We start from the raw sequence: 24,573 nt of genomic DNA on the forward strand, positions 1-24,573 counted from the left end.
ATGTTGGGACGTGTCTTGGTGTCTCGTGACTTTTATATTTTCAACATTGTCGATGTTTTTTTTTTTCCCACTGTCTCTTTAGATGTTCTGCTTTGACAAAAAAGTTTAAATTGAGGCGATCCTAAGGAGGGGAAAAAAAAGACTATAATGCAGGACCTACTTTTGGTTCCTCTTGGTCCTTCAACGCATGTGGATGTTTGACTAGTAAGCAGAAACTCTGAGGTCTCAGTGGACAGGACGCCTGAAGCAAGACGCGGGGAAGTTTCACATTCTCTTCCAAGGAGTGTGCAGTAATAAAGCTGGCGTCAGGCAGTTCACAAGTTTTATGAGGATATCTGATGAGATTAGTCCAAGAAAACGTTCCTTTTCATTAAAGGCGTGAAGATGTACTTTAAGAGACATAAACAGTAAAATACTCAGATTGAGCCATAATTCAACTCCTTTTTTTCAACATAATCCAATTCCAGGAGGCCGAGTGAGTTTTTGTTTTTTAGCATTTTAGAGTGAGTCTAGCATGTTGTCTGAATTCCCAAACCAGATTGTAGTTTAAGGGAGTCGAGTTCACTGCAAAAATGAACCTAAAAGTAAGTAAAATTTTCTTAAAATTTGTATATTTTCCCTTGATTTGAGCAACTGAATAAGACTATTTGCCAGTGGAATGAGTATTTCTACCCCTAAAATTAGATAATTAGATATCATGCACTTGAAATAAGATGATGGAGATGAAATGTTCTTATTTTAAGTGCAAAGCTCTTATTCCATTGGCTAATTTAGCTGCTCAAATCAAGGAAAAAACACAAATTTCAAGAAAATTTTACTTATTTTTAGTTCCTTTTGCAGTGAGGTAAGAAATTTTAAGTCCTGAATAAGTTATGGTTTTCTCGTTATGCATTCTTATTCTATGTTAAGGGGAAAAAGGAAAGTATACCCTCAATCAACCAGGTTCTAAATTAACCAGAATCTGCTGTCTAATAGAAATTTCAGAAAAGTAAAACGTTTTCCAAGCCAACTACTTCATGCAATCTTCATGCAAGGAGTCCAACTCGCTAACATGATGTAACACCGTCCTCTCCTCCTCTGCAGGACGACATGAGCGACTCGCTGCGGGACTACACCAACCTCCCCGAGGCCGCCCCCCTGCTCACCATCCTGGACATGTCGGCTCGCGCCAAGTACGTCCGCGACGTGGAAGAGATCACGCCGGCCGTCGTGGAGCAATTTGTTAACGAGTTCCTGGCCGAAAAGCTCAAACCGGAACCCATCTGAAGAGAGGCTTCGAGCTGGAAATGGACTGAAATAAGACTGTCACCCAACCCAGATCTGTTCACACACCCCTCTCATTCACCTTCCCCTCCTGACTGTTGGATATAAAAATGTCTCCTTGCATTTTAACAATTTTTTTTAAGACCATTTTCCTCTATTCATGGAGTCCTCTCTTTCTCCCGTGGTGCCTTGCATAGTCCATACAGTAATATATGAGGAGATTGTTTTTTTCTTGTCTTTTTTTTTTTTTATACACACACAATAGCATTTCTGAGATGTAGAGACAACCTGGGGATCACCCAGAGGACCTACTTATTAAAGCTGACGTTTTGCTTTCTGTTTTCACTGCAAGATCCGTGTTGCTTTATGTTCCCCCTGAATGACGCTGAGGAAGAACGAAATGCAGTAACTCGCCTGTTATAGCAGAGGGTCACTTGGATGTAGCTGTAAACCTATTTAAATTAAAACCACGACGGATGCCGGATGACTTAGACTCATGTGGGGCGGAGTGTGTCGCCAGTTGTTAGTGGTGCTTTAGTCTCAAAGTCGTTTTGAGGATTTTCTGTGAAGGTCCCCGAATGAAAAAGGACAGGATGTTTCTGAGGCCACGTAAAAAAATAAAATAAAATGGCATTTTGGAGAAGCGTCGAATGTATAAACTCTTATACTCTGTTACTTCAGTCATGACCTCTCTTAACACATTAAAAACTCACTGGCAAGCACACAGCTTTGTTCTAAGTTTTATTAACTTTTGGAAGATGCACACCAGTTACTTTGGCTTAAGTCCAGGTTAATCTCATTATATACACACATGTACAACCCTAGATAATTCACTGCAAAAACGGATCTAAAAATAAGTAAAACTTCTCTTAAAATTAGTGTTTTTGTCCTAGATTTGAGCAGGTAAATAAGATTATCTGCCAATGGAATTAGTATTTTTACCCCTAAAATAACATAACTAGATATCCTGCACTTGAAATAAGACTTTGAAATAAGAGAATTGTTCCTATTTTAAGTGAAAAAATCCTATTCTATTGGCAGATCATCTTATTTACCTGCTCAAATCAAGGAAAAATACACTAATTTTAAGAACATTATACTTATTTTAAGTTCAGTTTTTGCAGTGTTCAAACAGTTTTAAAGTGATTTAAATCTAACATGAAGTGAAAAAGAGCACAAATGTTTTGAACATTTATCATTAATTACAACCTAAATGGAAATAGAAAATGCTTGGTCGTAGCAATGTTCCAGTAGACAAATTATGTTAATTGATCATCAATTAATCGACGGTTTTTGTGTAAAAGCGGGAGCTTTGACAGTTTGTTGGTCCGGACCATGCAGGTGTCTGTTGCAGGATGCCGAGAAAACATCAGCGATGATCTTCCAGAAGCAGTTGATGCTACCCAGTCATCTTTTATGGAATTAGAAGTCCGTCATTTAACAGCGAGAAAATGTAGGTTTAATAGCTGCAAAGAGCAAACTTACAACATAAGAAAAAATGATTTATTATAACTAGCACATGAGAAATTAAAGAAGTGTGCAACTGAGGGTGATTTATTTTTAGTTTTTTAAGAAGTGTGCAAGACATGTATATGTATACACAAAAAAATAAATAAAAAATGCAAAAACAAGGGATGGGAGCAGTGATGGTTATAAAGCCAACGGCTGCTGAGAGGAAGGATTTGACAATGACAATCCTTTGCGTGCCGAAGATCCAGTAGTGTGTCACTGAAGGAGCTCTCCAGCTGTGCAACAGCAGGACTTGGAGACCCGCCCACACTGCCCAAAGAACCATCACCTGGTTTAATGACATTGGTACTGTTGTGCCTTGAAGCGGCAAACAAAGAAGGCTTCCTTTAGCAGAACCACAGGCTGATCTCCTCCGTGCCATAATCAACATTAACAAAGATCCTTAAATTATTTTACTTTGTCGTAAATCTAAGAGATTTCCTTTTTTAAATTGAATTACCAAATTAAATTCACTTTACCGTGTTATTAGTGAAATGTACTCAGGATCTCGTTGGTTTAAAAGCTGGTTTTGGGGGACAGAAAAACTCTCCTAAATGTATTGCTTAGGTTTTTTTTGTTTTTTTAAAAGGACAACCAAAACACAAAACCTAGCACTTTTCTTTTTAACATGCCTAAAAAATCCTAATAATTGCCCAAACTTGGCTCTAAATTAAAACTACTATAATATACATTTAAAAGTTGACATTTAATGAACATTTTGTACATTTTGGTTGAAATTTGGGCTTTTATTGCAGACAGGACCTTTAATTATACAGTATAAACAGTATACACATTCAGTTTGACCCTGAACGATCGGCCTTGGCCGGTCTCTTTTTCCCAGTGGTCTGCTGAAGCTTCACCAGCTGCCTCCTACCCTCAAACAAAATGATACTGGCAGCCATGGCTGAATTCAAACTGTCCACACCTGGAACGACGGGAATAAAGAGTCTGTGACCGTGGGTTTTCTCTGCTAACTGGACCGCCTGCATGCTCAGACCGTGTGTCTCTCCGCCTATCACAAGAGCAGAGGGACTCTGAGCCCAGTTCTCGTGGTACAGTTTGGTTTCCACCCTGGGGAGGGAAAGACCCTCATCCTCCGAGTCAGAATCCGAGTCCGAGTCCGAGTCGTATTCTGCATGCTCCGTCTTCTTCCTGGTGGCTGATGAACTGACCCAGCCGTAATCTCCCGGTTTGGAGAGCTTGTGAGTCCCATCGTCCTCTGCATCTCTTCTTAGGTGGTGACCATGGTGGGAATTGTCAGCCACGTGCACGGTCACCGGCTGAGGGAAATGGTTTCCGATCTCCTCCCAGTCCAGATTGGAGTGGACGGGGAGCCGGAAATGGGCGCCCATGGCGGCACGCAGGACTTTAGGCTCCCAGGCATCAACGCAACCTGTTGATACATTAACAAAACACTTGGGGTTACTAAAGACAAAATCAATGTAATAATTATGAAAAATAATTACAGAACAATATCTGTATTTTCAGATTTTATTTTCTATCCCAAAAGTGATAACATGTATAAAACCATTTGTCCTTTACCTGTTTATCCCTCCATACGCCTATCTATGATTGTCAGACTTTCCTTTCTATGTCAGTCTTTAAAACCTGCACAAAACCATTTATTGCATATATTGGACCTTCATGCACTGCAAAAAGGGAACTAAATGCAAGTAAAAATATCTTGAAATTTGTATTTTTCCTTGATTTGAGGAGCTAAATAGGACTATTTGCCAATGGAATGAGTATTTTACCCCTATATATCTATATATATCTATATATATATCTATATATATCTATATATATATCTATATATATATATATATATCTATCTATATCTATTTATCTATATCTATATATATATATATATCTATATATATATCTATATATATATATATATATCTATATATATATATATATCTATATATATCTATATATATATATATATCTATATCTATATATATCTATATCTATCTATATCTATATATATCTATATCTATATATATCTATATATATCTATATATATATCTATATATATCTATATATATATCTATATATATATATCTATATATCTATCTATATCTATTTATCTATATCTATATATATATATATATCTATATATATATCTATATATCTATATCTATATCTATATCTATATCTATATATATATCTATATATATATATATAGATATATATAGATATATATAGATATATATAGATATATATATATCTATATATAGATATCTATATATAGATACCTGAAATAAGATGATAGATAACCTGCACTTGAAATAAGATGGAGATTAACTGTTCCCTATTTTAAGTGCAAAAATCTTATTCCATTGGCAAATATCCTGAAAATTAGTGCAATCTACTGTGATTTTTAGAGTGATTTCTAGAACGAAATTTCGTTCTGTACGCACTTTGTGCATACAAAATGACAATAAAGCTATCTATCTATATAGTCCGATTTAGCTGCTCTAATCAAGGAAAAATACACTGACTTCTAGTTCCCTTTTTGCAGTGTGCATACATAAATATTTTTGCCATGCACCGTTTCTAGACTTCCTCACTTTTTTTTCTATCCATTTGCTAAGAGCTGTATAGAGCCTGTGGTCTTTGTGGGTTTAATATTGTAAGATGACCCCTCAAAAAAAAAAAAAAAAAAAAAAAAAAAATTTCCATAACTTCCAAGATAATCTTTGTTTACATTTTAAAAACTAAAGTAAGAATCAAAGTAACAAGTGCATTCTGCACCTTCAAACCAACGGTTACCTTTGGTAAGAAGGACATCGCGGCAGCCGGCGGCAGCAGCACACCGCAGCATGGTCCCAAGGTTACCAGGGTCGCGGACATTGTCACATATCAGGGACATCGGCACGGACTGACCTCTTTGTGAGAAGTTGAGGCGCGAAGGATCAGGCCGGGCAAATATAGCTGCAGGAGAACAGAGGTCAAACACTTCGATCCGTCCGTGCGTCATAGCTAAACATTCGATCCTTACCGATCACGCCTTGCGGGGCCACGACGTCAGACCAGATCTTGATGTCCTCAAACTTGACTTTGACGATCGCCGCGCCCCTCAGCTTGTCCAGTGGCAGCTCTCGGAGCCGATCCAGCGCGCTGAAGAACACCGTGTGTGGGCGGGCGCCAACCTCCAGGGCGTCGCAAATCAAACGCTTGCCCTCCAGGAGGATTTTACCCTGGTGCTCCCGAAACGTCCTGGACCGAGCAACGCTGACCAGCCTCCTGCAGCACAAAAGCATCTGGCTTAGCAGAGTCTCTCCATTTACAATCGGAATATGTTCTGAACCACAAAATACATCATATGGACCGTATTAACATCTGCCCTGCTTGATCTAAATCAAACCGCGGACGAGAGCTAACATAATTTAGCATTGCATCATTTTTATAGTAATTTACCAAACAGTGTTAAAAATAAGTCCAAATTTTAGAATAAATTTAGAGACATGAGTAAACAGGCTGATTGCTTACAGTCCCTCTGTTTAACTGCATAAGCTCTAGTCCCTGAGGTCGTATTTTATTTATAGATGTGAAGTCTTCCTTAAAGCTATTTACATCTGAAAAGGAAAAGACGTGCGTTAATGTCTGATTAGATCCATAAATGTCAATAAATCAAGATGTAATTTACAGAAAGACATTTTTCCCCTAAATTTTAGGATAAACTGTTTTTCCACTGTGATTTCATAAAAAAAATAAATCAAACAGTACCCTTCAAAATTACTCGTGGCCCTTAACCTTTAATCACATATTGTGCATTACCACCATGCCTGCAATGTGCTGTAGAGGGGATTTTATGTGAAAGACCAACACAAAGTCGTGTAAATTGTGAAGTGGGGTTAAAATGTGGCTGCACTTTGAGTTAGCTGCAGTTTCAGCTTCCGATCAGAGCCAGGGAGGCGCTTGGTGCATGGCGTTTTCTTGTCCTCCCCCTGCATCCATGGGTTCTCTCTGGGTACTCCGAGTTCCTCCCACAGTCTAAAACTGCACGTTGTCCGTAGGTATGTTTGTCTCTGCTGCTCTGTGATGGACCGGCGACCTGTCCAGGGTGTACCCCGCCTCTTGCCAAATGACCGCCGGAGATAAGCGGACATCTAAAACGCCATTTGGTTGAAGAGAACGAATACGCCACATCACCTTGAACACACTTTCTCAATGAAGAAAAAAGGAGTCGTGCTGTGGCGATGCCACACTTTATGACGGATGGGGAAGTTAATGGAACCACGTATAATTTTTCCATCCAGTTTACAGGTATTCACTAGTTTATGTTAGACTATCTTACGTCGTTTCACTGAATGCACATTTTTTGTAATCCTAATTTAAGCAAAATGTGAAAAGAGTTAATAAATGTGAGTTATTATATAGAATAACTTCAAAGAGTGCAAGCAGCGTGGAAACACTGTTTTGTTGGGGCTGGACGACATAGAAAAAAAGCGTATCGATAAAATAGAAATATTGCTTGATCGATAATTGTTAACAAATTCAAAACATATTTTAAGTGCGGCCCTGGCCATTTTATGTGTTTGCTTAGCGACTTGTTTTTAGATACGGTAGACACTTAGACAACTTTATTGTCATTTTGTATGCACAAGGTGCGTACAGAACGAAATTTCGTTGGCATACAGCTTGAAAAAAAATCACAGTTAATTGCAGCAAGTTTTGGGATAAAGATGCAGCGGCGATTTGTGTAAACACACAAACACTGCATTCGAACTCAGCCCTTTATTCAACCAACTTTTTACCAAAAATACAGCTTTTTTTAAAAAAAGAGCCCGTGCTCAATGAACCCTTTGAAGGGGGCGGAGCTTGGTCCCCGGGTCTGCGTTTGTGATTGGTTGGGAGGATGTAACGACTGTAACGTTAACCAACATGGCTAAAATGCATAAGGAAGGAAAACTTTTAGTCTATCCAACTCTTTATTGACCCTTTTTTTCTATCATCGATATACGTCTATCGATCGATATATATCATTATTGAATTACGCAACAATCTCTTAACACAGACAAATAGAGATGTTGGACATCAGATGTCTTGACACAACTTTCCGCACCATGTTTAACTCACGATAATCTCTTATCTCCAGGGAAAGCCCGCTCATAGCGCAGCCCGTCTATGTGATCCTTTGACACGGTAACATGCGGCTGCTTTGCAGGCTCAGTCCTGGTGTTAACGGGGTCACTCCTGTCAGGATGCCCTCTTCTTGCCACCGTCTGCTCCGCTGCATGGGGACCAGACTGCGGATGCGGCGGCGGCTTTACAGCTTTACCCGCGTCGTCCTCAGGAAACAGCACCCTGACCGGTTTCCTCCGCAGGCCGCGAACAAAGCGCCTCGATTCAACGATAATGTCGCCGCTGGTGGAAAGAAAAGCGTTTCTTTCTGTGGGGAAAAGACGCATCACGCCCCTCATGAGCGCGGCCATGTCTTTTTCTTCTTCTCGTCTCCGTAGAAACGTGACGTTACGACAAGAAAGTTACACGCCGCCACCTACCGTAGGTTACCCGCACACAGGTAAAGCACATTTCAGTACATGGACAATGCAAAGGGCTTTACATGATTAAAATATGGGAAAATAAAAACAGAGTAAAAGCAGTTGGAATAAAATGTAGGAAGAAATTAAATAAAATAAAGCACGGGAAATTTGTAACTACACGTCCAAAATGACTTTTAAATGTACTCCCTTTTTATATTTAATTATTCATAATGGGTAGCTATTTAATTATTATGCCCATAATCAATCAGCTTTATTTGTTTATTGAAGCAGTGGCTAAACTCCAGATGTTCTGCCACAGACGTAACCTCATGGTGTATTTGAGTACTACTCAGAAGCTGTTTGTATTTTTTGTTTTGTTTTTTTCATGATAGATGTCTACAAGGTCTCATGTAACATTTTATAAATTACGTCCATGATAATTTTTTTCAGGTTCTTCTACTGTTGTAAACTGGTTTAATTAAAATAAACTCTGGCTAGAACATGTGCCACAGTTCTGTACTACTCTTTTTTTAAATATTTCAACATAGTGAAGCTAAAGCTAAACAAAAATAAAACATTCTTTCTTAAAAGCAATCTGAAAACACATGTATTGGCTATAATATCATTTTAATAATATTATAATATTATAATAATAAAATATAATAAAATAATAATAATAATATATAATAATAAAATAATATAATATTATTTTCCCGTGGCATCTGTAATTAAAAAGTTTAGCTCTTTTTATTCAATTACTCATCTTTATGTTCCAGTGGCTAGCCAATGATAATTCAGAAGCGACACAAATACAAAAACATTAACCTATTCATTATTAGGAAAAGAAAGTTGCTATAATAACACTTGCTTATCCAAAGACCCATCCAGAGTTTTAAATTTGCGTAAACTGAAGTGTAGATCAATAGATTTTATTGCAATGTTTTGGATAATTTGATTTCATGCTGCAGGATTTAACAAAATGACTAATATAAACCAGACTGTAATTTTGATCAGATTTTTTATTATTATTATTATTATTATTACTATTATTTGATAATTTAATAGAACCCATTCATACAACAGTAAGACCAGTAGGAAATTGTAAAGGAAGTTGTTTAAGGGGTGTTTAATGAAACAGGTGATGTAGTACCATGAAACACACAAAGAAACAAAAAAAAAAACATAATTTTGGAGTTATTTTAATAGATGATTTTGTGTATGACTTAGTTGCAACATGAAGGTAAAACAAAGCTGTAAAATATTGTGTAGAAGCCTACTACGTCAGGAAAACCAGTGATTGTAACTGAGGTGTGTTTACTATAAGATCAGAATATACTCCTTTTCTGTAAACTGTTACATTTGTTGTTACTGACAGTAGTAGGCTACCAACATTTTGAGTAGTAATAGTCAGATGGGGTTTTCCTCACATGGGCGTTGCGGCTGTTTGTCTAGGGCGGGGGTGTCCAAAGTGTGGCACAGGTGGCCATTTGCGGGCCCTGAACTGATTTTGTGTAGCCTCCAACTGCAATTCAAGAATAATTTAGCCCACCAGCACAGGTGGTTGATGCAGGCGGAAACTTCTATTTTATTTAAGGAAAAGTTATTACAGACAAGTTCAAATCTTCTTACAATTGAAAATGTTAGCTATAACATCAAGCATTCCTCTTTTAATAACCACACTTTTTACATTCTCTTTAATTTCCCTTGTAATGTTTACTTAAATGCAGACTTCGGTGCACCAGAATCTGCTTCCAATTCATTTATTTAAATTAACTTAATACCATGAGCCGTTTCAAAGAAAGCCTGGCTGAAATCCTTTCTGAAAATAGAAAATAACATTTGTACATCAATTTTTTCAATGGAGCCCAAACAAATTTGCAAACTGGAGGACCATCTTTTAATAAGGGAAATGTGCTAAACCATTTTAAAGCTTTAGGTCTACAATGATTTAGACATCCAGAACAACATATATTTCTATTTTGTTGTGTTTATTTTTTTACTGTTATTATTGCATTCTTTGGTCCTCGAGTCCTTTTGACTCAACAGTTTTGGCCCACATGATGAAAAGTTTGGACACTCACCCATGTTTTAATCATGTAGCGTACATTGCGTTGTGTTTGTATTAAAATGTGCTATACAAATAAAGTTGCCATGAGTGCTCTTTGTTGATTTGCACTTTCTTCGTTGCTGCGTTTGTGGAAACGAGCATTTTATATTCTGCATACTTTACTGTTTTTGAATATGGCTGAAGGCTGTTTGCTCAGGGCGCGTCTGACATGGACATGCTCCACAGTGCACAAGATGGCCAAATGGCGCTAATTTAAATGACTGCATATGATCTTATGTAGTTCAAACGATGATAACACCTGCTAGTGATATTGGGTAATATATTGGCGATACTGTGAATATTCTAATAAACCATTAATTAATCATTTGTACTTCACATTGTTTGTCTCATTAAATTAGGCAACAACCATTTAAATATACCACCTTTTGTTGCTTCTGTGCTAAATCAGAGATTATACTTGATCCTAATAAACAATCCTAATAAATATATCTGTTACATTCTTTGTTTAAATACCCTTAAATATGTTGTAGCTTGTATTGCACGCCGTAAGTGAAACGTCCGAGGTAACCAGAACGCAACATTTCCGTTCGGCGTTCGACGACGGAGAAATCGATCATTCAGGACGCTCAATCGAGCTCTGCGTGAGGATCAGCGAACATGTCTCTGAGACGAGCTTTACATTTTGTTTTCAAAGTCGGCGACCGCGCTAAAACAGCCACGTTTTATCGGGACGTCCTGGGCATGAAGGTAGTAGATCCGGACCGGTTCGGAAGGCATCAAGGCTTGACGGCAGATGTTCAGTGTTATATTCCAGCAGCTGCAGAAGATGATGACTATGTTGCACATCCGTTTCTCAGCTGTTGAGGATCTGAAACTGCTGCTGTTTCTTTTTTTTTTATGGATCCTCTTCTATTGTGCTTTCATTCCTTCAATGTCCTTCCAGGTTTTACGACACGAAGAGTTTGAGGAAGGCTGCAAAGCAACTTGCAATGGGTAGATGATAACAGAGCTCACTCTTTGCATGTGCACTTTGAACCCACAGAGGGCCAACTAAGCTTTCCTCTTTATTCTGCACCTCTTCAGCCCCTACGACGGAAAATGGAGCAAGACAATGGTCGGCTTTGGTCCAGAGGATGAGCACTTTGTAGCCGAGCTCACGTACAACTACGGCGTTGGCGAGTATCAGCTGGGCAACGACTTCTTGGTGGGTGAAGGTGGATTTGGGCATGCAGGTCATAGAGGATATTCTGTGTTGTGTTGTGCTGTGCAGCAGGAGTAAAGAGAGATGTTCGCCTTTGTTTCCCTGTCAGGGACTCACCCTGCAGTCCAGCCAAGCAGTGAGCAATGCCAAACGCCTCGGATGGCCCCTGACCCAGGTGGAGGAAGCTCTTTATTTAACCCAGGCTCCAGGAGGATATCCTTTCTACATCGTGGACAAAGAGCAACCTCCTCACGGTGAACGTCTGCTGTTTTGAAACGACACCCTGTTGTGGTCTCTCCAGCACTCTAACATGACACTTTTTTTTATTTATTTTTTATTTTTAAAGAAGAGTGTCAAACCAAATCATATCGCAGAGGCATCTGAATAATCATGATTGACAGTTGTCGTTTTTGAATGAATGAATGAAATGAATTTATTTCAGACAATTAACAAATTTAACACACATTTGACAAATATTAAATAAATCAATTTCAGAAATTACCAAATAATAATAAAAAATAATCAATTTAAGAAATTCTTCGACCAAGTACTACATAAAAAAGTAATTGATAAACATTCAATTAAATTTTATGTTCCAGTTCAATTAAATCATTTAAACATAAATAGAAGTTAGATAAACAAAAATTTCCCCTAAATAAAATATATCAGGTATGTTTACCCTGATTTCTGACATTGAATAATGATTAAAGAAAGTTGTCTGAAAAGGGGTATGAAGAAGTAAGACTTATTTTTCATACCCCTTCTCCCTCTAATTGCACTTAAAGTATCTTCCTATTAACCAACAATGTATTCAAATAAATGATTGTCAGTTGTCTTCAAATAAATGCTAATGATAATCTACATACATTTGCTACCGTGTAGCTCGGGAAAGTTTGGGATTTGTTTTAAGTGTGTGTAAGAGTGCTTGGAAAGGTATTTGTTTTTCAAGGGTTTATTCACTATCCCGTTCTTTAAAAGTCGTATGCTCTCAGTTTATCCATCCTTCCATGCATCCATCTTCTTACACGTCTATCCCTTGTGGGGTGGGGTGGGGAGGGGTGCTGGTGCCTATCTCCAGCTGTCAATGGGCGAGAGGCGGGGTACACCCTGGACAGGTCACTAGTCTGTCGCAGAGCAACACAGATATAAACAACTATTCATGCACAGGCAGAACATGCAAACTCCATGCAGAAAGACCCAGGGCAAGGGTAGGACTTGAACCTAGGACCTTCTTGCTGCATGGCGACAGTGCAACCCACTGCCCCACTGTGCAGCCCTGTGTCTGTATTTTCCATCCATCCTCTTCTTTACACTCTGTAGTTTCTGAGGGTTCCACATACAAAGCCTGACCACTAAAAAGCTAAAGGTCCTCAACGTCACGTTAAATACTAAGGCGACAACGTTTGTCTCGAAAATACTGGTCAAATCCGGATATTTGAGTTTGGAGAATGTACAAAATCCCGACAGGGCATTGCACAAGAGCCTTGTACGTCAAAAGTGAAAATATGAATCTGTTGCATAACAACCACTTTATGTTCTCCAGTTCCTATAAAGAGGAGACGTCACATAAATAATGCACAAATTATGCAAGTGGTGTTGTTCTAGCATCACAACCGCGGCCTCTCTTTTGTCAAAGATCTTTAATTATTGATCGTTGGTCTGCAGACCCAGTGCAGAAGGTTTCCCTTGGCGTGTCAGACCTCCAGAGATCAACTCACTACTGGGCTACGCTGTTGGGGATGAAAGTGATTGGCAAGTGTGACGAGAAAAACACAGTGCTGTTGGGATTTTCTGACTCTCAAGTGAGTTAAAGAGACGACTAATCAAGGGATGTACAGTGTAGTATCCTGTAACGCTGCTTGTGTTTGTATTGTTTGTGTTTGTGTAGTGCAAACTGGAGCTTCGCGATGTCAGTGGGAAGGTCGATCATGGAACAGCATTTGGGAGAATAGCATTTGCATGTCCACGAGAGCAGGTAAGCTTTTTATTTTTTTTTATTTTTTGGAAAAAAATAAAAAAATCTCCGAATTTGTTCTTTTTTGAAGAGTTTCTGTCAGCGTAAACGTTTGTTTTCCGTAGCTGCCCGATATCGAAGCCTTGATGAAAAAGGAAAGCCAAAAAATTCTCACCCCATTGGTCAGCTTGGACACTCCTGGGAAAGCCACAGTAGAAGTGGTTATTTTAGCTGACCCTGTAAGTGTTTTTTTTTTTTATTGAAATAATAATAATGTAGTCATTTACCAATAAATCAAGGTGAAAATAATAAGCATAAGATGGCTTTTGTTTTTAGGATGGCCATGAAATTTGTTTTGTGGGAGATGAGGCCTTCAGGCAGCTATCTGCTGTTGATCCCAAAGGAAATGAACTGCTTGATAAGGTTGGAATTATTTCATTATTTTACTTTTTATGCAGAGCAGAGCCTAAATGTTGGTTATTTAATGTGCTTTTTTATGCCGCTGCCTTGTTTTTTTCTTTTTTTCTTTTTTAGGCTATGGAGGAAGATAAAAGTGATGAGTGGTTTGCCAAACACAATAAGCAAAAGGCTGCAGCCTGAGACGAAGAATGCCCGCGTGGAAAACTGTGGACCATAGTATTCATGAGCTTCTAACCAAGACGCCTGTAGAGAAAGATGTTTTGTAACGTCCTCTCGATTCTACTTTATCAGTGTTAGTCTCCTGAAAAAGGAGGCTGTTAATTAAAAATGTGAAAGGCGGGATGTGGATTTGTATTTAGCCCTCTTCCCTCTGACGTCCATTAATAAAATCCAGTTAAACCGCTTGTCTTCAGATGTCCCTTTTATTACTAAACAGTGTCAATGTGTGTGTAATATATATTTTAGTAGAAACCCAGTGGTTCTGTGAGGGGCCTCAGCAGATTGTTAGACCATGTTAATGAACAATTCGGCATCATGGAGACCAAAAGGGTACAGGAGACATAATCAGAGAAACAGCCAAGCTGTTCCTTTGGAGGAACTGCTGAGATCCACTGCTCAGTTGGGATAATCTTTTGACAATACCTAGTAGTCATGTACCCCACTGGTCTGATCTTTGTGAAAGAGTGGCCAGGAGAAACCTGTTAGAAGTTCCATTTACTATTTTCTTTTTTTTTTTACAAACTGTGTGGGAGACACTGCAGACATGTTGAAGGTGAGTCTCTGGTCAAATAGAACAGAATTCTATCAGTTTATTTGTAAACATCTTTGTTGGAAAGCTAAAACTGCATATCAAAAGGAAAGAAAAACACAACCTGTGGTGTGGTGGTGGCAGCATTAGGCTATGGGGGAGCTCTTTTTCTGGATGGCTGGGGACGCTGGAAAGAGCTGAATAAAGGGTAATACTGGGAAACTTGTCAGAGCCTGCAAAAATACTTTTTTTAGATGGAATGTTTTACATCAAAGCATATACATGTGTTAAAATGGCCTAGTCAAAGTCCAGGGCACTCATGTGGCATGACTTGGAAATTGGTGTCCAGCCTGAGTCAAGCTGCTGTGTCCAGATGTGCAAATCTGGAAGAAACAAAACTCAACAGATATGCAGCTCAATGAAATGATGGCTTCAATCCAAACATATACCACACCTGACTGATTTTTTTATTTCTTTTAGTCGCATGACCTTTTCCTTCCATCTCACAGTTATGCAGCACCTTTTAAGAGTCTTATCAGTTACAGTCCCAGTGAAATGAATCAGTGTTTGTTTAAACCAGACCTATTTATCATTTTGATGTGGCCCTCTTGTAAATCTACAAATGTCTAACTGCACCCTGGTCCGGACAACTGTGAGAAGAGTCCAATGCAGTCTAAATTGTACTGAAATTAATTGTCATGTCTTGCACTGATATGCTTTCTAAAAGGCAACCCTGTACTAAAGTTTTTTTTTCTTTTCAGTATTTAACTTTTTTTTTTAATCTATCTGACTGAGAGGTTGGGGATTAATACGTAAAAAAATATATTTTCAGAGAGAAAATTGGTGTTTGGTGTGTAATGATCTGCCAGCGGAGCAGAGCAGAGCTGGGCGGACCAGCGCTGAGCAGCAAGTCATCATCTGTCATTAAAACTGCTCTCTCTGCGGCATTATGCAGGGACAGCCCGCTGCTTTAACCTGCCAGGGTAGGTAAACACGCTAATTAAAGCCAGCCCGCCGGCGCAGACAGCACACGTCTCCAGCCGTCGCTAAAAACAAAGCTAATTCGTGCTTTTTTTCCCCCCTCAAACCTCGCAGCTGTTCTGTTACAGTTAGCGTTAGCATGCTAGCCCGTTAGCGCAGATTCGCTATTTTTTTTCTTCTTCTTCTCTTTTTTTTTTTTCGGGTGACGCGGCGACAAAAGTGTGTTAACCGTTTCCTGAGAGGCTAGTTTGCTTAAACGCTCTCACGCCGTGTTAGCAACGAAGCTTTTTTTTTTTTTTTAATATATATATAGTTTACAAGCATTAAATGCTGCCAACACCGTGAGCTAACTTCACAAAGTTTGAACTCCGTGCTAAGGTGGCATTCCTCTCCCCGGAACCACTTTAGCGGCGTTAGCTCTCCGTGGATTGCTCTCCATTGAATTGCATGCAGAGGATGTGTTTTCGCTGAGCACCCCGCGGTGACAGCGGAGACTTGTGCATTGCAGATGGCAGACTTTTCAAGCTAACCACCCGGTTATGTCTTCCCCCTTTTTTGACAGCAGCTGGTAGCAGATAAAGCAGCAGCCGCACTCCTGTCCATGTTTTTAGGTGGGACACAATGTCTCTCCTCCTAATATGCTGCATTCTAACTTCCCTGCTCGGGCTGGTGTTGCTGTGGATCCTGCTCAGGTGAAGTCCTGCCGTGCTTTTTTTTCTTTTTTCTCCCCTTTCTGTGACAGCTGGAACCACGGCGGGTTCTAAAGTCGCCTTGTTCTGTTTGGTTTCAGGTGGCTGATCCGCACCCTGGCGGTCCGGTTCTTCCAGGCTGCGCTGAATGCCGAGCTGAAGATCCAGTCTGTGGGTCTGTTCTCCGTCCAAGGAGTCCGGATCCAGTTTCACCCCCAGCACACTCTGGTGAGGGGGAAAAAACATGACACTTATTTATCTCCTGGGTTGTGAGCGGGTCTTATGCACACCATACAGCTGCTTCTCAGTTCACATGGCACTGAGAAGTTGGTTTATTTCAGTAATCGCGTTCAAAAAGTGAAGCTTGTTGGTTGTATAATTGTATTAAAACTCAATGCTTTATCAGGGCTTCTTTTGCATGAAGTACTGCAACGACCCAGCAGTAATTCATTAAAGAGACCAGCAAGTGTTTAGGAGGCTCAGGCTGCTATAATAGTATAATTAGGTTTTTGGTCAGGCCCTTTGGCTGGCTTACTAAAAAAACAGTGACACTGATTCTGATAGATAGCTGTGCTGAGTTTGAACATGATAAAACATGTGGACCGACTAAGGAAACCTCACATTGGCTCTCAAGCGAATTGGATTCTGTGCCTTTCCACTTCTTCCTCCAGACTCTGCGTCGTTGATTTCCAAATGAAATGCAAAACCTACTTCCTCGTGAAAAGAGCACTTTGGACCACCGAGCAGCAGCCCAGGTCTTTTTCTTTTTGTCCCGGCTGCTGCGACACATTTGAAATTGTCTCAGTTTCAGGTTTGGTTTGGCCTAGGGATTCTGTCCGTTGCAGCACCTGCACTGGATGCCACACTTTTTGAATAACTTCAAATCTCTTCAATTGGCTTTGCTTTACAATACTATTAATGCCCTGGTAATTTTCAACCACATTTTTTCCTTCCACTCAATTTTCCATGACTATGCTTAGAAACAGAGCCTATTTAGCATTGACCTGTTGTGACTTACCCTCCTTGTAGCGGGTGTAAATCCCTCTCTGCTGGATAAATGTCAGGTCATGCCATTATTTCACCAATAAAAATTGAATAAATGATTGCTCTGTCATGATATTCAGATTTTTAGGTTTTCATTAAAAATAAACACCTGAGACATCTAGCTCTTTGTGTCACAAAATTTCACTTTTTGAACCGAGTTACTGAAGTAAATGTACTTTTCTGTTGTTTTCTAATTTCTTTACCTGCGCAGTAAATGCCAACGTATGCAACAGTAACATGCTATTGTATGTTGTTTGTGATCACTCGCATACTGATTGCCACACTTACTCTCTCTCGGGTCAGGAAATTGACAGGATATGGATTTCGAGCAGACTTCTAAACCAGGATTTACCGTAAACCTTTGCATCTTTTATACTAAATAAAGAAAAAAAATACTCAAACTTTAATTCATAGTCGCACCACACTGAGCTCACCGTTTGCTTTCAGGCGATACCTGGCACTGTGTGTCGGCGACACCCGAGTCAGGTTTGACCTTCAGGTGCCCCTGGGCCCGCTGGTGAAGACCAGCCATGGGAAAAAGTCGACGAAGGGTTCGTACAACCCCAAAACGCTTCGCTTTCTGTCACAGGTATGAGGACTTCCTGTTGTGTAGAAGAAGAAGAAGTCTCCTGTCTGACTAGTTGGCTGTACTAGTCACCTTTCTCCTGTGCTTACAGCTCCTGTCGTTCCACGCCAGCTCAATTAATGTGATGGTGTTAAACCTGGCTCTGTCAGAGTCTCTGTGGCACATGACGGTCACAGGCATCACCTTGTTGCTCGACCATCAAAATAAAAGGTAAGGATTTTCCCGCCCGTTTTTGTTTTTTTTCTACTTGTCATCTAAACACTGGGAAGTAGGGCTGGGCGATAAATCGATTTAATCGATTTAATCGATTAATTTGAATTTACAATTCTTTAAGATTTCATTTTTGGAAAAACTGGATTTTATTTTGCCAATACACTCATTGGGTTTCCATGAAGAGAACAGCATGTGATGCTGAATATATGTTTAGGCAATTGTATTGTCAAAATATCGTTAAGTGGAAACTTTTTTTTTACCATAATACGAGGTACTTCATTTACTTATTTCCTTTTTTTTTTTTTACTTAGTTTGAAGTCATCTGCAGTACCGAGTCTTTACCCGTGTTCAAATCAAAACTCAAAACCCACATGTTCAAGATTGCCTTTTCATTATGATTTTATATTACTTTCCTCTGTGTAATTTGTGTTTTTCTTTTAATTATGATGACTGCTTTTACCATTTATTGTTTTTACATGTACAGTGACCTTGAGTGTTTTGAAAGGCGTTTGAAATAAAATGTATTATTATTATTATTATTGTTATTATTATTATTATTATTATTATTATTATTATTATTATTATTAAGTTCACAAGTGCAGTGAAGCCTGTTCTTAGCTCAATGTGTAATACCACTAGCAGCAAATGTTTTGTTATATGTTCATTGTTTATAATGGCACGGCTACCATGTTGTTTTACAAGCATGTTTCACACCTTGTTTTTAGTTGCACTTTGAATTCAGGTCAACTCCCTGACGAAATACTTGACATAAAAAGCAAGGTTTTAAAATAATTTCTTTTTATGAAACAAAAAGTAGGAAAAAATCGATTAATCGGATTTGGTATGATAAAATCGGAGATTTATTTTTTAATCCATATCGCCCAGCCCTACTGGGAAGAAAAGAAATCAGTCCGACTTGTTTACTGAAATTCCTTTCAGGTTGGCGTGGGACTTCTCCGTGGGGCAGCTCAGCAGCAAAGTGCTCAAAAGCAGCCAGTTGGTGAGCTTTTCTATGCTGTTTTTTGCCACTGACGCGTGCGCGCGGGGGTGTCGCTGACATGCTGTTTTTGTCGTAGGATATATGTTTGGCTGAGCTGGCCCTCAGCCTGCTGCTGTCGGGGGATGTGACCCTTCCCGACATGAGACCAGGCTGCCTGTCCCTGAATGTGAGGACGCTCATAGCGGAGCTGCACGAGGGCTTGTTCCTCAGCCAACTCCTGCTGCCGCCCAAGTCCCAGACAAGCCAAGATAATGCTGTGTCTGGTGAGCAAGGTCGACTTTTTCTAAAATGCTTAATTCAATATAAAAGTGAGTTCAGTGATTTAGTGTTAAAACCACAGTTTATAAAAATCTATCCTCTTTTCTGTTGATGAGTAAACTACGTTTAAACTGAAAAAGCCATTTTTATGTTGTAATACACAAACATTTTAAAATGCGTGCACAAATGGAGGATACAACCAAAGATCTACCACCATTGGACATCAGTCAATAGTTGAAAAATCCATTCATTCTGGACTATTAAAGTAAAACGTTTGTCTAGCTCTGCGACTAGTGCTGTATCTTGTTTTTTACTCATTCTGAAACTCTTGGATGTTTTCCATCATCTGAGATATTTTTAACCAGGCTGAGGACACGGATCATGTTGTCAAAGGGTCAGACTGACTTCTGCATTTTTAGTGGTAGAAAACATCACCAGTGCTTATATTAATTACATATTTGACACAAAAGGTTTGCAATGGTATGAAAATTAGACACATTTAGCTAATTTTACATGTTCTGATGATTTTTTTTTTTTTTTAGGAGTGAAATGTTGCACTTCTATGTTGCTTAACTTCCCACAGAAAAGGCTCAGCTTTACAGCCACAGTGCGGGTAAAAATAAATAACATGTACACTAATTTAGGTTTATCCTCTAGATCATAAAAAGCAGATGGTAGAAAATCCTGCTGGCGCCGATCAAACCTTTGGCCTTAATTTGCAGGATCCTTTTACTTTAGAGGCAGCAATTCAGTAGTATTGATTCCCTTGAACTATTTTAAAGGCATTTTCTCGCACAAGACTTGTATTCATGGTAGCAGAGTGAAGGGGACTAAATATAGATTCTCTTTTCACAGTTTTATTTGCTCAAAAAATCACACCTTAATGTTGGTCTGTCAGACAAAGTTCCAGTTAAATACATGGAAGTTTGCGGTTGTGAGGTGACAAAACGTAAAACAGTTTAAGCAGCATTAACACTGTATAAGCCACTGTACGCGTGGATATGATATGCATAATGGAGAGTTTTATAAATCTCCAGATTAGCGTGCCAGGAGGCATTCATTCATGTGATAAATGATCTGGTTAATGTGTCGCATGATTTAAGATCTTACTGTGTAATTTCTGCTTTCACACTTGCTTTGGATAAACACTCTGTGTTACAATTGCATTTTAATAGAGCAAATCCCTGTTTCCTTTCAGAGCGTGAAGACACTGAATTCATCCAGACGGAGGCTGTTGAACAGTTTCATCAGCTGCTCCCCCACAAAGTAAATGTGGAGTTCGATAACACAAACGTAACTCTGTCCATGCACAGCCAGAAACGGTGAGTCAGCATTTTACACGAGCACGGCTGCTATCTCCACACATAGTCATGACTTTGTAGAATCTGATAACTCTTTGATTTATTTATATCTATTTTTTCTGATGAATAATACTTTTTTTTTTTTCTTTTTATTTGCAACTTAATCACCGTCTACACAGACACCTGAACTGGACGCTGAAGTCTATGAAGATGTGTTACGGACGTGACGACGAGCAGCACCCCCTGAAAAGCTTCACTCCCGAGCTGAACTTTCCTCACAGCAGTCTGGAGCTCCTCCTCGAGGGTTAGCAGATGACTGGTCTTCAGCCTCACTGCAGGGAGTTGGACGCTGGAAAAAAAAGAAAAGCAATAAGTAACAATTTTTTGTTTGTTGTTAATTGCAGACGGACTTCTCCTTTCTCAGAGCAGGCAGAGAATCCTTTGCGTGAACACCCTGAAGACGGTCCTGCAGGTGAGGGAAAAGTCCGACTGTCTGTCGATCTCGATGGACGTGTCGCTGATGTCTCTCTGGTTTTAATGATTTTTTTTTTTCGCCCGAGCAGATTACATCCATGGACATCTCGGGATCGTTCATAGTCAACACCTGCATCATTCACTACCGTCACCAAGAGTTCTCCCATTGGTTGAATCTCTTCCCGTGGCAGCGTCTAGTCCACAGGAAGGAAGCCCACAGAAAGAGGCACGTCGGCAAACATTTAATATAATTCACCACCGGTGTGAAAATCATAGTTAAACTCTTTGTTCTATGTTCTTTTTCCACATTTGTGCATCATTCATTCTGTTGTTATGCCGTCTCCTTCTGTGTTGCATAGTCCTTTAGATTGTTTTCCTGCCTCCCTCTTCCCCAGGCGTCTCCCTCACCTGGATGCTCCCGTGATGATCTCCTCCTCCGTGTCCAACGTCAACGTATCCGTGCAGCTGGGAGACACCACGCCTTTTGCTCTCGGCTTCATCTCTGCTCATGCGGGTACGTTTTGCAAGCGCAGCTCAGGGCATGACTGTCGTATGACTTTTACTGTCACTACTGAGGGAGTGAGTATATTGCTGCTGTTGGAAAACCACAAACAACGTCACCACAGCTCAGATTTCAGTAAAGTGACTTGCAAAGTAACCCCCACAAACCTCTGTGTATTCAACATGGATTTTATGTGATAGGCCAACACAAAGTTTAACATAATTGTAAAATGAATTAATCTTTTGTGTCTCTACCACCTTTGCTCATACAGAGACTGATTATTTATTTTTTGGCCATTCCTTTTTGCAAAACAGCTGAAGCTCATCCAGGTTGGCTAGAGAGTCCCTGTAAACAGCAAGTTTCGCACACATTTTTTTATTGGATTTAGGTCTGGGCTATGACTAGCCCAGCGGTCTGCAACCTGTGGCTCCAGAGCTGCATCTAACTCTTTACATCTTAAATACACAGACCAAAAATGTGGAAAAAATTGGTCAATGTTTCTAAATGTAAAGGTAATTTAAAGTTGCTAGCTTTAGGATGCATTTAGTTCTGCAGTATATGCATAACATTTCCAGAAAGAAAGAAACTAATGGTCTATAGGATATTTTACTCTGGCTAAATGAAGTATCTTTTTGTCAATAGGTTGCAAACAACTTGCTTTTTCATAATTTTGATGGCATTTGCTATAAAAATCAAATGTCCAATTGAAGAAAATGTATTAAACATAAAAATACTGCTGGTTAAATAACTGTTGATCTTTAATTAAAAAAATGGGAACAAATTTTCTATAGTATACTATAAAAACAAGCTTTTGTTTCAAAGAGATGTGTAACTTTTGTGGCTCTAAACAAAATTCGTTTAGCTGGACCGTGGGCCAGCGGGTTATAAAGGTTGTTGACCCCTGGACTAGGCAATTCTGATAAAATAATCTGATCTAAACTATTTCACTGTAGTTCTGACTGTTTAGTGTTGCAGTCCATGTAGGAAGGCGAGCCCACATCTTAATCTCAAGTCTTTTGCAGCCTCTAAATTTATTTCCCCACCATTGAAGAACAGGGACCCTACATGACGCTACCAACGTCGCTGTGGGCACGGTGTCCTCATAACGTTATACGTTTATTAATTTTAAACCACATGTTATGTGTTTTGCATGGAGAACAGAAAACTTGTGACCAGGTCACTTCTGCAGTGTCCCCTAAATGGATTGTGGCAAACAGGAAACAACACATCTAATGGCTTTCTTTCAATAACAGCTTCCTTTATGCCACTCTTCCATAAGGAACAGATTATTGGGGTGCAAGACTAAATAATTTAACTGTGAAAAAATTCTCCTCCTGAACTGTGAATTTCTGCAGCTCCTCCATAGTAAGCGGGGACCCTCTTCTTTGCATCTCTGATTAATTTAGGTGGCAAGCTATATAGTTTTATGACCTAACCCTTTTTTAAAATTAACACCTCTTTTCTCCTTGCCTCTTGTTTCTTGGTCTTCAGGGTGTAATTTGTTCATTAATGTATTCAAACAAACCCCAAAGTCTTCACAGAACAGCTGTATTTATACTCGCATTAAATTATACACAAGTGGACTCTATTTATTTATTTTATCAATTCCCCTGAGTTTTGTTTAGGAATATATCAGTAATAAAAAAATGACTGAGTACAAATGCAAGGCAAACGTTTCTGATCTGTTTTTGTAAAAATGTGTTTTAAAGCCACGGATCATTTTCCTTCAACTTTATTTATGCGCAACCTTGTGTTTCTCTGTTGGATAATATCCCAAATTCTGTGTTTTGTAATGTGAGCAAAAGGTGAAAAAGATTCAAAGATAAGATCGGAGTCGCACCAACTTCAAAAAAAAAAAATTCTTGCTAACTACATTATCCGTTCAGCACTGCTGACTTCACCAGACATAAATGTTGTGCTTTTTAATACTGAATATGTTAAGCTCAGCATAGTAGTTTGATAGACGTTCATCCTCTTTTTTTAAAATGTATTTATTTGTTTATTGTATTAATAGAGTTGCAGCATCTTCTCGACCTCAAGGTTGACAAAGACAGCTCAGACACCCAGAACCTGCACCAGCGGGCCTCCTTGTCCCTGGACAACTTCTGGTGGCGAGTGGGTCAAGGCTCTCACATCCAGCAGGCGCCTCACCCTCCGGGTAAACACGTGTGGGGCGAAGCGCTGATTCTAGACACCTTAAACCTTCAGGTAGGAACACATGTCATGAAAAAAGTCACTTTTCGTCGCAGCTTGTCTTGTTTTGGCTTGTCTGTGTAGTCAGAGTAGTTTGTTTCTTAGCATCACCTTGTCTTTGTGTCTATTTTGCTTGTTGGGGGCAATTTAAGCGTTCACTATTTAGGTAAAAAGACATGATGATACAAGTTATTAAACACACTGTTATAAACATGAATTGTACAGAAATTACTAGGGCTAGGTAATATGGCTTAAACATAAAATCTCTATTTTTATCTCTAATAAATCTAAATGTATTTATTTATTTTTTTACCGTATCCGATTTGATCTATTTTGTTCTCTTTTGTTTCATGAAAGCAAATTGCTTAGATGATTTTGAAAATAGTACTTGAATTTCAATAAATTCATTTGGTAGTTGACCTGCACTGCAAAAACGGATCTAAAAATAAGTAAAATGTTCTTAAAATTAGTGTTTTTGTCCTAGATTTGAGCAGGTAAATAAGATTATCTGCCAATGGGATGAGTATTTTGACCCCTAAAATAAGATACTTAGACATACTGCACTTGAAATAAGATGATGGAGATGAATTGTTCCTATTTTAAGTGCAAAAATCTTATTCTATTGGCGGATCATCTGATTTACCTGCTCAAATCAAGAAAAATACACAGGTTTTAAG

At 39.1% G+C, this 24,573-nt stretch overlaps 4 protein-coding genes across 11 annotated transcripts in view; 3 read left to right on the forward strand and 1 right to left on the reverse strand.

Moving 5' to 3' along the window:
* nxn (nucleoredoxin) overlaps nucleotides 1–1,987 on the forward strand; it is an 88,852-nt gene extending 86,865 nt beyond the window's left edge. For both annotated transcript variants that reach the window (XM_036149572.1, XM_036149573.1), the window contains exon 8: nucleotides 1,084–1,987. In XM_036149572.1, the coding sequence (XP_036005465.1) occupies nucleotides 1,084–1,266 (183 nt within the window). In that variant the 3' untranslated portion in view covers nucleotides 1,267–1,987. The remainder of the gene's footprint in view (nucleotides 1–1,083) is intronic.
* Nucleotides 1,988–3,500: 1,513 nt separating this feature from the next.
* On the reverse strand, nucleotides 3,501–8,271 carry mrm3a (mitochondrial rRNA methyltransferase 3a). The gene is made up of 4 exons (XM_012874553.3): nucleotides 7,858–8,271; nucleotides 5,777–6,021; nucleotides 5,548–5,709; nucleotides 3,501–4,165 (listed from the first exon to the last, which is right to left on the reverse strand). The coding sequence occupies exons 1-4, from the start codon at nucleotides 8,211–8,213 to the stop codon at nucleotides 3,567–3,569; spliced, it is 1,362 nt and encodes a 453-aa protein (XP_012730007.2). The 5' UTR covers nucleotides 8,214–8,271; the 3' UTR covers nucleotides 3,501–3,566.
* A 2,663-nt stretch (nucleotides 8,272–10,934) lies between these two features.
* glod4 (glyoxalase domain containing 4) lies at nucleotides 10,935–14,315 on the forward strand. Its single transcript, XM_012874591.3, has 9 exons — nucleotides 10,935–11,079; nucleotides 11,276–11,325; nucleotides 11,416–11,536; nucleotides 11,643–11,787; nucleotides 13,199–13,335; nucleotides 13,422–13,508; nucleotides 13,613–13,726; nucleotides 13,824–13,910; nucleotides 14,022–14,315. Exons 1-9 carry the CDS (start codon nucleotides 10,990–10,992, stop codon nucleotides 14,085–14,087), a joined length of 897 nt encoding a protein of 298 aa, XP_012730045.2. The 5' UTR covers nucleotides 10,935–10,989; the 3' UTR covers nucleotides 14,088–14,315.
* Nucleotides 14,316–15,529: 1,214 nt separating this feature from the next.
* Nucleotides 15,530–24,573, forward strand: part of LOC105934518 (protein KIAA0100) — a 38,131-nt gene continuing 29,087 nt past the window's right edge. For 3 of the 7 annotated variants that reach the window (XM_036149496.1, XM_036149497.1, XM_036149498.1), the window contains exons 1-13: nucleotides 15,850–16,328; nucleotides 16,427–16,553; nucleotides 17,673–17,722; nucleotides 17,817–17,958; nucleotides 18,047–18,165; nucleotides 19,108–19,168; nucleotides 19,245–19,431; nucleotides 20,625–20,748; nucleotides 20,907–21,031; nucleotides 21,132–21,199; nucleotides 21,291–21,427; nucleotides 21,561–21,715; nucleotides 23,718–23,911. In XM_036149496.1, the coding sequence (XP_036005389.1) occupies nucleotides 16,258–16,328; nucleotides 16,427–16,553; nucleotides 17,673–17,722; nucleotides 17,817–17,958; nucleotides 18,047–18,165; nucleotides 19,108–19,168; nucleotides 19,245–19,431; nucleotides 20,625–20,748; nucleotides 20,907–21,031; nucleotides 21,132–21,199; nucleotides 21,291–21,427; nucleotides 21,561–21,715; nucleotides 23,718–23,911 (1,560 nt within the window). In that variant the 5' untranslated portion in view covers nucleotides 15,850–16,257. Of the gene's footprint in view, nucleotides 15,639–15,849; nucleotides 16,329–16,426; nucleotides 16,554–17,672; nucleotides 17,723–17,816; nucleotides 17,959–18,046; nucleotides 18,166–19,107; nucleotides 19,169–19,244; nucleotides 19,432–20,624; nucleotides 20,749–20,906; nucleotides 21,032–21,131; nucleotides 21,200–21,290; nucleotides 21,428–21,560; nucleotides 21,716–23,717; nucleotides 23,912–24,573 lie in introns of those variants that run through there. The other 4 variants (XM_036149500.1, XM_036149499.1, XM_036149494.1 and 1 more) reach the window with 3 other exon arrangements.

The sequence above is a fragment of the Fundulus heteroclitus genome, chromosome 18 (assembly GCF_011125445.2).
Source record: "Fundulus heteroclitus isolate FHET01 chromosome 18, MU-UCD_Fhet_4.1, whole genome shotgun sequence".
NCBI lineage: Eukaryota > Metazoa > Chordata > Actinopteri > Cyprinodontiformes > Fundulidae > Fundulus > Fundulus heteroclitus.